The following is a 14,461-nucleotide window of genomic DNA, read 5'->3' on the forward strand; positions in this document are numbered from 1 at the left end:
GTGTGTCTACTATTGTAATAGCTCTGTTAAAGCGAACAAGATTACTAGCAGTTCAGTCATCCCTATGGGATTTTCTAAAAGTTTAAAGTCCAGATGAAATTGATGCTAGTGTGTCATTTGGTGATTGACAGATAAATAGTTTCCCCGGGTTTCTTTGCTGTAATTTACTTTGTTTGTTTTTAATAAACAAAATCCTTCAAGTTCACAGATATGAGTGTCAGTTAACAATTGTGCCTAGTTGATTGATAGCAGTAGTATACATTTTACATATATGCTTCATTTAACATCATACTTTTCTAAAACAATTACAGGCCTGACTCCCTATTTATCTCTATTCTACTTTGTGTGCATGTTACTTGTAACTTAATAAAAGAAACTAAAAACTTTGAGGTTGGCTATAGTGGTTAGCACTGCCACTTCACAGTGAGAAGGCCTTGGTCAAATTCAGACTTGGTCCTTTTGTGTGAGTTTGCATGTTCTCCTTGTGCATGCAAAGGTTTTCTTTGGATACTTAATCCAACAGTCCAAAAACATGTTTGACAGGTTGATTGGTGACCCTGACTTGTCCCTTAGGTGAGAATGTGATTGTGAGTGGTTGCTTGTGTCTGTGTGAACCAGAGGTAGACTGTCCAACATTCCAGGGTGCACCAGGTCTTTACATGAAAGTAGCTGGGCAGGCTCCAGCAACCCAATGACCCTGAACAAGAATAACTAGGTATAGAAAATGGATGGATACAATTTTTTACCTAAAAAAACAAAGAAGCTTTGTTCCCTCCAAAGCTCCAATATCAGAGCAGCATCATATATAAATGTTTTGGAGAACTTTTCTTGACCACCTTTAATGACATGCTGATTTTAACACCAAAAATTTATTTAAGAACAATGCGTTCCCTATGATTGACCAGCAAAAATCATTTAAACAAAACATCATAGAAAATCAGTGCGATCCAACAAAGTAAAAGGTGCAAGATCTGAGCCCACAAAGCAGAATCAATGGTCATCATCAGTACTACAGACAGCCTCCATGCAACACCACATTTCCTAAACTAGGCCTTGAAATTGAGCAGTTACATCCACATTGACCATAAAAACGTGTATTGCAATGCAAAATGATAGATGTGGATGTAGTCTCTTTCAATACAGTCCATAATTTTCGTAACATGGGATTGATACAGAACAATTTATCAATCTTTACCTCCTGCTTAACAAAGTTATACCAACAGTCTGCTGGAGCTTCTCCTAGCTGCTTTAAGGTAGGATTCACCCTGGACAGATTCCACATCCATTACTGTGCCACATGAAGAACAAACAGCCACTCACACCCAGTTCACAGACTCTAATCATCTTAATCTGCTTTTGTGCTGTGGAAAAAATCTGGAGTTGTGTGCCAGATACTGTTTCAGCTATGTGCGTTCATAGCACATTGTTTTGCTTTTAGTTTTGCTTTAACAGGGAAACATGCTATGAGTTGTGGTTGTTTACGGTAACATTTTTTATTAGTTTTGGATCATCAACCAACAAAGACGTTTGTGCAGAGCAGGTCAGGCTAGTTTGAGTTGCGTCATGTACACATTGCAGGGATGTGCGTTCAAGGTAAGCAGCTGAGGCCCTGCTTCAACAGTCATTATTCTAATGGTAAAATAAATATTTGCCCATTGATCTGTGCTGCAAATGCAATTTCTGTGGGATTTTATTGATATTTTATAATCAAATTCTTATTTTGCGTATTTCAAGTTCAGTTACGGCACAGGCAGTAATGTTAGCTTGCACCAAGCTCTACCTAATGTTAGATGGCACAATTCTTTACAAACTGGGTTGAGCTTTGCTAACTTAGTGTATGCTACCAATGCTTCATCAAAATAATTATATGCATTGGAGACATTTTTATTGCATACTCCCACTTTCCATTTAATAGGTAATGAATTTCATTCATTTCCATCATTTATTTAATGTTTTGTTCTGATAGGAACAATTTGGCTGCATTAACTGAATGTTTACTCAACAAAGGGAACCTTGGTTTACTGCAGTGTGGGTTTGGATTTGTAGGTCTTTTATACAAACTAACAAATTAACGTAGCTTTTTTTCAAATGACTTGTCAACAAAATTGACTGTAGCTGAGCAGAAGCCAGGCTTAAATTGAAGCAACATGCAAGACACATCATGGATAATCAAAAAAACTCCAAGACATAAAAATGAATAAATCAGCACATTCCATCATAACCTCAAGTCTCCCCATAGAGCCACAGAAAAATGAAAGTTAGAGAAGAGGAAGTTAACGAGTTTCATTCTGCAATGTGCCACAGTTCTTTAGAACATTTTGATATGTGACATCTCACTTTTTACCAGCGTGCACCAAGCCCTGCGCTGTGCCTGCATCCCTTTCCCTCACATGTGCATGCTGCTGGAGCAGATGCTCTGCACATGCATACCATGCCTAAAGCCTCCACTGAGGGCTGACAGCTACACACACTCCATATGTGGACAAACAGTACAGCCTGTCTTTGTGTTTGACCCTTACCAGTGCTCCCCAAACACTCATCATGGAGGAACGTACTAGAAACGCATGGAGACTAAGGATTCGAGGAAGGAAGGAAAAGCCACCGAGTGTGTGGTCAACAAAGAAATAAAGACCAGAGTTGGAAGGTTGGCAAGGCTGGAATAGAAAATGTTGCTGTTGGCAATTGTCAGCTTATTGTTCTTGTGTCTTACTAAAGTTTTGCATTTTAACTCCTGATTTCCAAATTGCAAACATGGAAAAGAAGAAGTACTCTAAGTAAGTATACATGACATTTACACATCGAGATATTTTAATCTACTTTTTTTCAATAAAACTGAGCACATTTTCATTAAGCATTTGCTTTATGGCAAGAAGAGTTTTGTAACTGCTCTCCTTCAGCATTTGAAGGGTTATCCAACTGCTGTGTTGTAACAGCAGCAGTCCTGTGGGACAAGTCGAAGTTATTTGCTCGAGTTACAACCCTCTTCCACCGTGATCCGCAGGATGGGTGGGTGAGTCCTGCGTTCAAGGACTGGAGAGCCTCACTGTTGTGGGAACATTTTCTGATTTCCATGAGACCACAAAAAAAAACTGAAATGGCTTCCCTGACTCAACACTATGGTGGGAGATGATTGTACCAATATGACCTTGACTCACTTGTTAGAACGGAAAATATTGCACATCTGAGTCACTGGGAAATGAGAGTTCCGCCATCTCTGTGGATCGGATAATAAACCTCAAAACACATTTGGAAACTTTTAATCTGAAAAAAAAATAAACAAAATTACTAAACTAACTACAATCAGCTGTAATCCAATGCACTACGCACATTTATTCATTTAATTCGTCAAGGATTCTGAGAATTCATAAAAGTCTTTGCGTGTGCTTTCCAGGTGTTCTGTTTTTCCTGCAGCACTGTTCAGCAAACATTGAAGCACCAGGTACCGGTTGTGGGAACGACTAATAAAAGATCAAATGTATCATATGGACTTTCGTAGAAAGTTGGGTGTGTCAAGTAAAAGTACAATCTTTATCCTCACAGCACAGAGATCCTAACTTTAATATACAATAAAATCAGAAGGTTTTTTTTTCTTTACTGCAAGCCTTTGCTTGTCAAAAAATGCTGGAATGATTGTCAAACACACAGAATATAATAAAACTCTTTTCTTCTTGCAGAAGGCTCTGAAACTACTCATTTCAGCATCTCAGTAGGGTGTGGTCAAGCCAGTCACATCATGCCTGTGCTTTAAGTATAGTGGAAATAGATATCCTACACGTTTTGAACATTCAAGAGTTTAGGACTGAACGAACTTTGAAATTTTAAGCTCTGCTCTAACGAACAGAACGACTAAATTACCCTGCAGTTGCTGAATAAGACACGAGTTAAGTTTTCTGCACCGGAAGATTTTATGAAACCAAATTTCAAATCGATAACTTAAAAAAAAAAAAAAAAAAAAATCTGTTTTTTTTATTTTATTTTTTTATAAAAAGAACATCCAGGAATTATAGTTTGAAACTGATTCGATTTTACTCTACAACCTGCTCTTTCAAGATCAAAAAGTCCTCCTCACCTCACTGGTAAGTCTTCTTCTGCCCCCTGCAGGTATAATAGAAAAATGCAACACTGGCATTTTAATTGTTCCACACAATTTTAGGTGAAAAAGCCGATTGTTTTAAATTGTAAATTTGTCTAAAAGTTCAAAACTACTTGAAAACCTTAATGGCATTCGCTTCTCCATGTTTTTCTCTTTGAATGAGAAATAGAATATTAGCTCACATTACAATAGATCTGTTGAATCCATTCTTAATGTCAAAATTTTTAATTTGATTTAATATGCAGATGGACACTTAAAAGCTCAATAATTCACATCTGATGTCAACATAATGTCCATTTATCAATATGAAGCTTTTTTTTATGTTGTCAAACTCTAGAAGCCCATTTAAATTAAATTGCAATTTAAAAGTTGTTGCAATACCACACAGAAGTATTGACAACCAAAGGACAATCCTTAAACGGCTCACTAAGGATCAAAAACATACAACACAGAAGTGAAGTTGTCTCAATAGCATTGAGGAAAATGCTTTATTTCACAGGTCAGAAAAAACAGAAAACCAGTTTTGGAGGGCCCATTGAGAAAAAAAAAAGTCTTTGTTTTCAAACACGGTTATTCAAAGTCATTTCTGCTGCAAAGTAAGCACATGTGGCTGAAAGTCCATAGTTTTGATGGGGGGGCACAGAATTCCTCTAAATGTCAGCATCCTCTCACTTGAAGATCTTCCCCTGGTTGAAGGATTTCCCCACATGTTTGAATTCTCCCTCCCAGGCAAAATACTCTTTGACCATGGTCTTGCACTCATCGCTATCTGGATCCAACTTGCGCCAGTCGTAGGATTCGTAGTCAATCTGCCAGTCTTCAGAAAGCTAAGAATGACAGGAAGCACATGTTTATCCAGAACCCCAGCATCTAATCTCTGAATCAATAAACCATTTGTCAGATTTTAATAGTCTCCTTTAGCCACACATCTCTGTACCTTCAATGCATTAAAGGGCTTATTTCATACAAACTCAACTTTTTTTTAACTTTTAAGGGCATTATAATCTTCATTCCTCACGAAAAGAAATCCTAAAGTGGTACTTTGATAAGTTCAAGCATTTCTGAGTATTCCTCTAAAAACGAGCGGGTCTTCACGATCTGACATACATAAGTGATCAACAGCACTTTCTAGGAGGAGTCTGCGCTGCCAGCTCCGCCTCCAGGCTAACACACACACACACAGTGGAGCTAGCATTGGTCGGCAAAAACGCTTTCCCATTACATGCACATATAATAATTTGTTCTTTATGATCATACCCATATCTATGGATATAGTTTACCCTGAAAGGCCTAAGAAAAAGTAGAATTACAGACCCTTTAGTGCAGATATAGGTTGAACAGATTCCACTTGTAGCAACAGCATGAACCAGTCTAACTCACTGAATCAGAGATGACTGGGATGAATGGAGCTATTATTTCTTTTCCCCAGTCAGATTAAGACTTAGTGCCATATCTGGACACCGCCTTGCCCAATGACAGGGGAAATACAACTCATCTCGTTTTTGCCTTAAACATTCAAAGGAATTTCAAAGGCATCCGTTTCCCTCCATACATGTATGCAGCATGCAAAATGAATATTTTCTGGAAGCTTTCAAATCACAATTCTGAAGTCTATATTTCTGCACTTACGGTGAAAGCCAGCTCCTGTCCTCTGAACACCCAGATGCCTGAGATGGAGCTGTCATTGTTGGTGCCAAACAAGATGACACTGGCAAAGGCATTCTTTCTCAGTTTGTCCAGGCGTTGGAACATACCTATGAACACAGAGTTTTTAGACATTGTGGCAGCGTTTTCACAGAACAAAGTCATAGCAGAGTAACTGCAGCTGTGGGTTTAAGAGTAACGTCTGCAGTAATCTACACAGACTTGATCAACACCAGAATATTGTACAGAAAATAAACGGTACAATGTGACCACAGCATGAACCAGCTTGTTTCTCACTGAACCAGAGATGACTGGGATGAATATGGTCTTCATTTCTCTTCCCCTGACAGATTAAGGCTGAATGCCAAAACAGGACACTGCCTTGCCCATTGACAGGGGACATTTTTTCATCATTAAACATGAACCAATGCAATACATGAAATATGTACAAATGCATTACATTTCAAAAATTCACTGTATTGATTTATATATAAAAAAAGACGTTTGAAACTATACCTTTTTTTATTTCAGGGATGTGTTTACAGCATTTAAGCAAATGAAATAAAAGATTAAGATCTGTTGTAAAAAGTACATATTCATTCTGTAAAGAGTAAAAAATCTTTAAAAAAAATGTATGCAGGTATTTTCAAACTAAAATAGATCATGATATTTACAAGGTTAACAGTGAAACTACTGCTATTGTTTAAAGCTGAGGACTTGCAAAACTGTGTTAAACTTACAGTTCTACATTTAAAGAGCAAAAGAGAGGGTTCACACACACATCCATTCCAGGGTGAGGTGTGTACAAATATTTAAGTGATTTGGCAGGTCTTGAAGTCCCGTTTAAAACCAACACACCCATGGCTTTCCCAGTACATCACTAGACTCACCGGTCATTGTTTTTAGACAAACATGCAGGATTTCAACACTAAAAGAAAAGTGGTAAAGGTGTGTGTAGATATCCATTTGGCAGGCAAACATATTTGAGAATACAGGAAGTGATAGGAAATGGGGCCAAAATACAATTAAAAACATTTCTGATCTTACTTTTTCAACAAAATAAACTTTACTATCAGTTATAACACATAATCCAGAAACCGTTTGAAGGGTGCAGCTCCTTTGTGTTGATCAAATAGATATACAGAATAAGCCTACTAAACTTATCCCTGCATTTGATCCACCCTTTGGACAAACCAGTTTTAAAAACCAAAACTGCAACACATTCACTTCAAGGGATGAGTCTAAAAACTAAAGGGTTGGTGCCATAGCAACATCACCATTTAAGTTAAAAATTGATTTGAAAATAAATGAAGAAATCACCAAAAATATCAATGCTTAGAACAAGTTCTTAAGCGAAGAGTGTTATGCACAAATTTCTAATTAAAATGTTACACTAAAATCCCCTACATGGTCTCCTTTATCTTCGTGTTACTGACTAAACAAACATTCCACTACTTTTATGGAAGATGCAAAAAGTAATGAATTGACAATACACCAGCCAACCCCTTTGGTCTCACCTGTAATAAGGTTGCAGCTCTTGAAGGTAAGTGTGAGTTCTTCTGGGTATTTGTACTGACTGTACCAGATGGAGTAGCCCTCGCGGTCAAAGTGCTCCCAGAAGTGAGGAATTGCTACAGTCAAGGTGTCCTCGTTGGAGTACTTTCTCTTGAACTCGTCAAAGACAAATGTGCTTTTAAAACAGAAACAAACAACACGGAGATCATTGTTCTGCTCTTAACTAAAGCAGAATTAAGACAGCAGACCATAAATGCAATTACAAAAACATCAAAACGAAGCCCAACATGATGAATGTCTACCATTGTTTTACATTTACAACAAACAAATGTCAAAATAAATGTACCATGTTTCAGCATGACTTTACCGTTATCCCAACACCATTTCACATTAACCAGATTTTGTCCCATCAATGCAAAATGTGAGGATGTGAAAGTAAAATAAAATCAGAGGTAATCTCAGGTTTAATGCACTGAATGCTTTTGATATACAACATGTGGCCACAGCATGAACCAGCCTTATACCCACTGAAATAGAGATGACTGGGATGAATGTGGTCTTTTCTTTCTTTTCCCCCGTCTGATTAAGACGTAATGCCATGATTGGACACAGTCTTGCCCAATCACAGGGGATAGAGTACTCCAATTACACGTTTGAAACCATCTATAACTACTGGTACAAAGTGATTGAATGCAACACTGGACACTGGGTACCTTTTTGGCAGGTGAGCAAAGGGATCCTTTGCTTTAGGCTCTGCAGCCAAAACAGCATCACAGTCATCCATTTCTTCTTCTGGGTCAGGCTTGCTCTCCTCCTTTTTCTTTTCCTTCTTCTCCTGGGGCTTGGCTGCCTCTTTTCCTCCCTTCTCTTTTTTGGCAGGTGCTTCCTTCTTAGGTTGCATTTCAGCAAACTTCTTTGCTAGAAGAAAAGCACGGCATGGATTATTCTATGAAGAAGATGCTTGAGTCAGATTATTAAAAAAAGTTGGAAAATGAAAAGATATCTTCATGTTATGTTTGGATTAACCAGTGACGAGCATGCACCCTGCATGACCAGATGTTTCTGCTTTATTCAAACTTTAGTAACCATGTTAAAAGTTTAAACAATAAAGCTTTCCGGGGGGAACATAAGAGATGTCAGTTCACCTTTGAAGCCAAATGTTGTGCAATAAAACTTATTGGTATACAAAGGGAAAATAGTTTTTAAATGAATCCAGGGTTCTAACAAGTACATTCTTGTTGACTCACCATCAAACTGTGCCATCTTTTCACACAGCTTGACATCCCCGAGGACGGCCTTGAACTGGGGCTGGTTGACACAGGTGACAAACCAGCGGGTCACGTTAACATAGGGCTGGCGGAAGGAAGGCTCCAAGACCTACAAAAGATAAAACAGGTCAGCTCATTTATGGAAAACACACCAGCTCAAATAATGCTGGAGGTTCCACTTAACACAGTGAAAAGTGTCAAGCTGCATACTTGTTTGTAGAGCCAGAGCAGGGAGCAGGCCACCGTGATGTCCGCAAGGCTGATTCTCTCACCCACAAGGAAAGTGCGAGTGTTCAGGTGTTGGTTCAGGACGGTCAGGATCTTCTTTACATCTTCTTTGGCCTGCTCTGTGGCCTACACACCAAAAAAAAAAAAAAAAAAAATAGTTTAAAACTTAACAGTTAGCCAGTGATTTAGAATCATGTCACAATAACCAAATAATCCAGAAAATAAAGACTTGCATACCTGCTTGTTGAACTGCATAATTCCCAAAGTAGGGAAGACCCATGTGCTTGCTGGAGGGATGATCTCAGAGTCAGCAAAGCTCACCCACTGCAGCACTTGCGCTGCTGCCTGAGGCGTGGCACCGCGCAGGGCATCATTGCTCACTGTAGGCCACAAGCCAGAAAAACAACCGGTTGATCTTTGAAAACCAAAAGCCTCATACAAATTCAAGACAAATGAGTTTCCATGGAATGAACAAAGCAGTTAGTGGATTTATGAAAACACGAAATTTAAACAATTCATAAAACCATACTGCAAAACCCCCAAATTTAGCAACATTTGCTAACAAGGCTTCACTATCGTTTTGCCTCAACTCAATAGAATTGATTTAGAGAATCTGGATAACAATTAAAGCAACCTGTTCTGACCGTTTAGAGAGACTAAGAAGTAAAAAAATGTGACTTACAGTAGTGAGCAATGGCATTACTCTCAAACAGACAGAAGCCGTCATCTCCCTGGTAGGCAGGTACCTAGAACCACAGGATTTGATGCTGTGTGAAACCCAACTAGTTAATGAGGAAAAGAACAAGACTTGAATGTGACTGAGCTGCCCTCACCTTGCCCAACGGGAAGTTATTAATAAAGGCAGGGGTACGGTTCGTCTGTCCGAAGGTGAAGGCAGGGGGGGTGCTGGCGATTTTGATGCGAGCACCACTGTACTGGGCAGCGATCTGGGCTTTGAAGGCCCGCCAGTTCTCCGGGTATGTGTAGATAGTCTGAAATACAGGAAAACTTCTATCAGCTTGTGACTAAATGTATTGAATCCATCTAGTTATGCAATCTCTGTGCACGTTTCTATGATTAAACTGCTTTAATGCAGGTCCAAACCTAATTTAAACTGTATTGTTTCATATGAGAAAAGGTTTAGACTGAGGTAATGTGATAACGATGCCAGCTGTAGCTAATCCTGGCTAATGAATGAGCATATCAGAAACGGAGCACTTTTAAAAAAGATTTTACCAAAAGTAAATACATATGGAATACCAATAGGCTGAAACGCCTCTTAAACTTAAGTGGCATGGTTACATTGTTTTAGAAACAAACTAGAAGTAAGCTAGCTTAGCGCGACTTGTGCTTTTTGTAAGACTAGCAAACCACATCTGATCTGTTCACTTATTTGATTGGTTCGATCAAAAGAATAAAGAGGATCTGGGGATTTTTGTTTTAATCATTCTAAAAAATGCGTCGGTCATAAAGTGGCATGGCCACGGAAAATTTAGGAGCATCATCCCCAGTCTCACGAAATATTGTAACGTGGCACAACCGAGTTAGCCATTAAACAGGCAGGATTGTTAGCGTCTTCTTAAATATAAATGACAAATAAACCCTCTACCAACTAAAAAACAGCAACATGGTCTAATGTGTCTATTAAACGACACAATAACAGAGCAGATGACATAGATACGAGACGGATTGTGACGAAAAGGTTGAAAGAAAACTCCATTGTTGGCCTCCTCTCCATCTTACTCACCCCTGCCGCCATCTTCAGGACGAGAGAAAGAAAGAACGACGGCGCACATCAGTGACGTATTTACGACCGTGACACGTGCCCATCCATTTTGCTGCGCACGTGACTGAGTTTTCAAGTGTTAGAAGATAAATATTGGACACTCCAACAAATACTTTGTCGACGTATGTGATTAAAAAAATGATACAAAGATAAACGAAAAAGTTAAATCTTTTATTACAAAGTACAAAAATGATACAACTAAATTTGAAGGTATGTATTCCACTTAAACCAAATTTATATATATATAAAAACACAAAACTGCAGAATTAATCTCTTGACACCAATTCAACTAACTAAAATAAAGAATGTTAATTTATTGGAAAAAAAACAGCAAGGCTTTGACTAAATCCTACCATAACATGAATATAAATCATGAAGTTATTACTACATAAATTGTCCCAGGTGGTGAGCACTCAGCTGAAAGAAATCAGCTCACGAGACCTTAAAAAAAAGAAAAAGCCAGGGTTAGTTTGATATAGAATCTGTAAACGGCATAATATATATATATATATATATATATATATATATATATATATATATACACACTTCATTATGTGCATTATTCTGTAACCGTGTGGACGGCCTGAGGATGACTAATTTGAACATTGTTTATGACTGACAACATCAGCACAATCTCCACCCGAGTTAGACAACAATTAAAATAATCAATTATAAATCGAACAGTGCTTCTGGTGTTCGACATTTTGACTGAGAAAATGCTTCAGGTTATAGAATTTTTTATTTTTTTTTAATTGTAGATGAACGAGTTGGGCTGGGTGGCAGTTTGGGTTACGCTAAGTTTGCCTTCAAACTTAAGTTAAAATTATATTTTTTATTCAGCAAAGCATTTGTGTTACCAACGTGTGAAAAGTGTTTTAAAAAATAATTTGATTTATGACCTATATCACTTAAGCATGATTATGCATATTCAATGAGTTTTGGTCCGTTTTATTTAACAAGAAGAGCAGCCTCTTTCGTGAAATTTATTTTGAATTCTTCTCTTACATTTGGACAATATTTTATTGCTTATTAATGCCATTTATATGCAATTTACAAACTGAAATCTGACAGATTTACTTTCTGAGTAATACCTTTTCAAATAATAATCACTGTGATTTAAAAATATGAAAATATTATTGACCAAATGTTACCATTAAATCATAATACTGCATTGAAAACTGTACTAAAACAAATGACAATTGTATACTGTGAGGTATCAATTGCGTTGAAAATGTACTGTTTATGGTAAAGAATCACTGAATATTTGGAAGAATTAATAAGTTATCTATTTTGTGAGATAAAGGAAGTTGAAGATCATTTTAAGAAGGTCCTTCATGTAAAACTAAATCCTAAACTTCAGTGTATAAAATGTTGTACGTATGTTTGAATATTAGAATTTCCAAATGCTGGCACTGAATGAATTTGATGACAGTTAAGAAAAATAATACAACACGAATGAAAATAAATTTTAATTTAAAATAGTAACCAAACATATTTTAGATTCTAAAGTATGTGTTCTTTTTATATAAAGATCATCATCGTCTAGTTATGTTGTTGTTTGATTGAAAAAAAAAAAAAAATAATTCTGACTTGACATTTAATACTCACCCAAATAATCATCCATCAGAGATCCGATGGCAAACTAGAAAACAAAGAGGAAACTTGTTTCAATGAATAGTTTTGCACAATTCTTTACATGGGTATTTCGACAAGCAGATGTTTTAGTGAGGTTGCTTTTATTGTAATCAGGCTTTTGACTAACTGTCAAACCAGATCCTGCTGTATTCAAACTAAGCTTGTTGTTCTTCTTTTAAATGGTTTGAAAAAACACCAGAAAGTCAAAGAAAGGAACATTACAAGAATCCATATGGACCTAAAGTCCCAATCCAATCATCTTTTGATCTATTGTTAAATTGTTCCCAGTGGTCTTTTCATTAGGATTGTGCTGCTTTTGGCCAAAAAAAACAACAAAAAACTGTGATGTTCTCTGGGACATAGTTTCTGCCGAATGGTAGGAACCTTCATCAGAGATTCACCTCTGAGTTGTCAGCGGGACTATTGGTGCAAAGTAATCCTGCGCTAATTTCGTATCAATCCTCCGTCTACACTCTTTCCCACTAGCTTACAGCCCCAAGATGACAATAGTGCGAGGAATTTTTGGAGCTATCCAGTCCTGGCAGCTCAGTCAAGGAAAATGAAGATGTTAATGGATCTGTGTCGCTACTGGTCAAAAGATCAAAAATAATATTTATGGAAAAAACTTACAATGTCATTCTTGTCCACTCGTGTTCCCACAATCTTCAGTCGAATCTCATCATCTTGCTGGATTACAATGTCCTAATAAACACAATAAGAAATGTTCATTAAAATCAAATGTATCACAAGGATTAAAAACTGAAAGAGAAAAGTAGCCTTCAATGTCTCTGCATGCTAAATCTACTATTGCATAAAACAGACAGAGTAATGACACATACCTCGTCAACTGTTTTATAGCAAGGTGGATTGGAGTTGGGATCAAATTCCATTTCTGAAGGGATCGACTGGGAGAATAAAAAAACAATAAAATACACAAACAATAATATAAAAACATACCTACATATTAGGTCAAGATATATATATAGTAAAGTGTTAAATGTTACATAAACTTACATGGCGAGAAATGAAGCAGGACATGGGACCAATTTCTGTGAACAAGCCAACCTGCAAAGAACCCAAATTTTGTTAAAGGAGGATAGAAAATGTATTTAAAGAGACTGGAATTCAGAAAAACAATTCATGAATCTACGTTTTCCATGTGAAAAACAAGCGTTCAACAAAAGGATCTATTCCATGGCAAACATCTTAGAAAGGCCTACAACAGGTACTTATGGGTCCTTACCTTGTTAACCTGCGTGACCACAGCATCCACCACTTCTCCTTTGAATGGGCGGAACACAATGGCCTTGTACTTGACTGGATAGAGTACAAAACCTCTACCTGGCTGGATCACACCTGCCCCAATGTTGTCAATAGTAGTGACAGCAATGACAAAACCATACCTGGGAGAAGGGACACAAGCAGGAAATACTGTAGGGATGCAGTTCTAAGCTTTTTTATACAAACCAGCATTACAGAAAAGTGAATGCAAATGCTTGTTATTTTCAGGACAGACTAGAAACTTACAAAGTAATCACACTTATGCACTTATTTATGATTAGCTGTTACTCACTTGCCAGTGCAGGTACCTTCCACTTCCGTGAAGAGTTTCTGTTTCACTGTGTTGAGCAGATTTGGACCAAAATACCGTGGATGTAGTAAGATTTCATGTTCCAAAGAAATCTGTAAACACATCATGATCATGGCGTGGTTATGATCGTGCTAACTTAAGAGGAAAAACTTTCCAAATAACATTGCTGTTACAAGCCGATCCAAACAATGGAAGATAAAACTTCGCTGATATATTTGGTAAAAGGGATTTGAAAAAAGTTGTGTGAAGCCGCCTCATTATCGCGCAAAAACCGAAGACGAAAACCTCCCTTCATATCTATTAATACTCTCATAAGGGGTGGAAAAGTTCAAGTACTTACATGATAAAACATATTGTTGTATATAGATGTAGATTCTTTCTTTGATTGTTTTGCACTGTTTTGTCCAAATTGTGTTTCCCTTATGCTAAAACAGCTAGCATGAAGGCATCGGTGTGTCAAAACGATCTCTTCCGGGTCACATGAGATAGTTGCCCTTTCATTGTTTTAAAAGAGAAGAAATGGCACCCTTGTATTGTTAATATATAAAACCCACAGAATGTAAAATGTATATCGTGAAAATCAAATGTGTGGTTATAACTTTGAATTTGTATTTTTAAGAAAGGTTACCTCAGACCATGTTCAGCACTCATGACTGCTGCCCCCTACTGGCGAGGAGGAGCCGACGCAACAGGGCGTACTA

At 37.5% G+C, this 14,461-nt stretch overlaps 2 protein-coding genes across 2 annotated transcripts; both read right to left on the reverse strand.

Moving 5' to 3' along the window:
• Positions 1-4,548: 4,548 nt before the first annotated feature.
• eef1g (eukaryotic translation elongation factor 1 gamma) lies at positions 4,549-10,637 on the reverse strand. Its single transcript, XM_004073228.5, has 10 exons — positions 10,496-10,637; positions 9,582-9,740; positions 9,431-9,494; positions 8,986-9,128; positions 8,731-8,874; positions 8,500-8,629; positions 7,966-8,170; positions 7,255-7,427; positions 5,723-5,847; positions 4,549-4,920 (listed from the first exon to the last, which is right to left on the reverse strand). The coding sequence occupies exons 1-10, from the start codon at positions 10,505-10,507 to the stop codon at positions 4,762-4,764; spliced, it is 1,314 nt and encodes a 437-aa protein (XP_004073276.1). The 5' UTR covers positions 10,508-10,637; the 3' UTR covers positions 4,549-4,761.
• Positions 10,638-10,684: 47 nt separating this feature from the next.
• On the reverse strand, positions 10,685-14,254 carry polr2g (RNA polymerase II subunit G). The gene is made up of 8 exons (XM_023959102.2): positions 14,101-14,254; positions 13,743-13,852; positions 13,413-13,572; positions 13,184-13,234; positions 13,009-13,074; positions 12,800-12,871; positions 12,143-12,176; positions 10,685-10,975 (listed from the first exon to the last, which is right to left on the reverse strand). Exons 1-8 carry the CDS (start codon positions 14,110-14,112, stop codon positions 10,962-10,964), a joined length of 519 nt encoding a protein of 172 aa, XP_023814870.1. The 5' UTR covers positions 14,113-14,254; the 3' UTR covers positions 10,685-10,961.
• Positions 14,255-14,461: the final 207 nt, after the last annotated feature.

This window comes from Oryzias latipes, chromosome 10 (genome assembly GCF_053564925.1).
Source record: "Oryzias latipes strain Hd-rR chromosome 10, Olatipes_Hd-rR_3.1".
Lineage (NCBI taxonomy): Eukaryota > Metazoa > Chordata > Actinopteri > Beloniformes > Adrianichthyidae > Oryzias > Oryzias latipes.

Excerpts from the sequence above, each read along its gene's own strand:
- eef1g (XM_004073228.5), bottom strand. Across the intron at positions 8,875-8,985 it reads TTATGCAGTTCAACAAGCAG|GCCACAGAGCAGGCCAAAGA; the intron begins GTATGCAAGTCT and ends TTTGGTGTGTAG. Across the intron at positions 5,848-7,254 it reads GAGCTGCAACCTTATTACAG|GTATGTTCCAACGCCTGGAC; the intron begins GTGAGACCAAAG and ends CTGTGTTCATAG.
- polr2g (XM_023959102.2), bottom strand. Across the intron at positions 13,573-13,742 it reads GAAGGTACCTGCACTGGCAA|GTATGGTTTTGTCATTGCTG; the intron begins GTGAGTAACAGC and ends CCCTTCTCCCAG. Across the intron at positions 12,872-13,008 it reads GCTATAAAACAGTTGACGAG|GACATTGTAATCCAGCAAGA; the intron begins GTATGTGTCATT and ends TGTGTTTATTAG.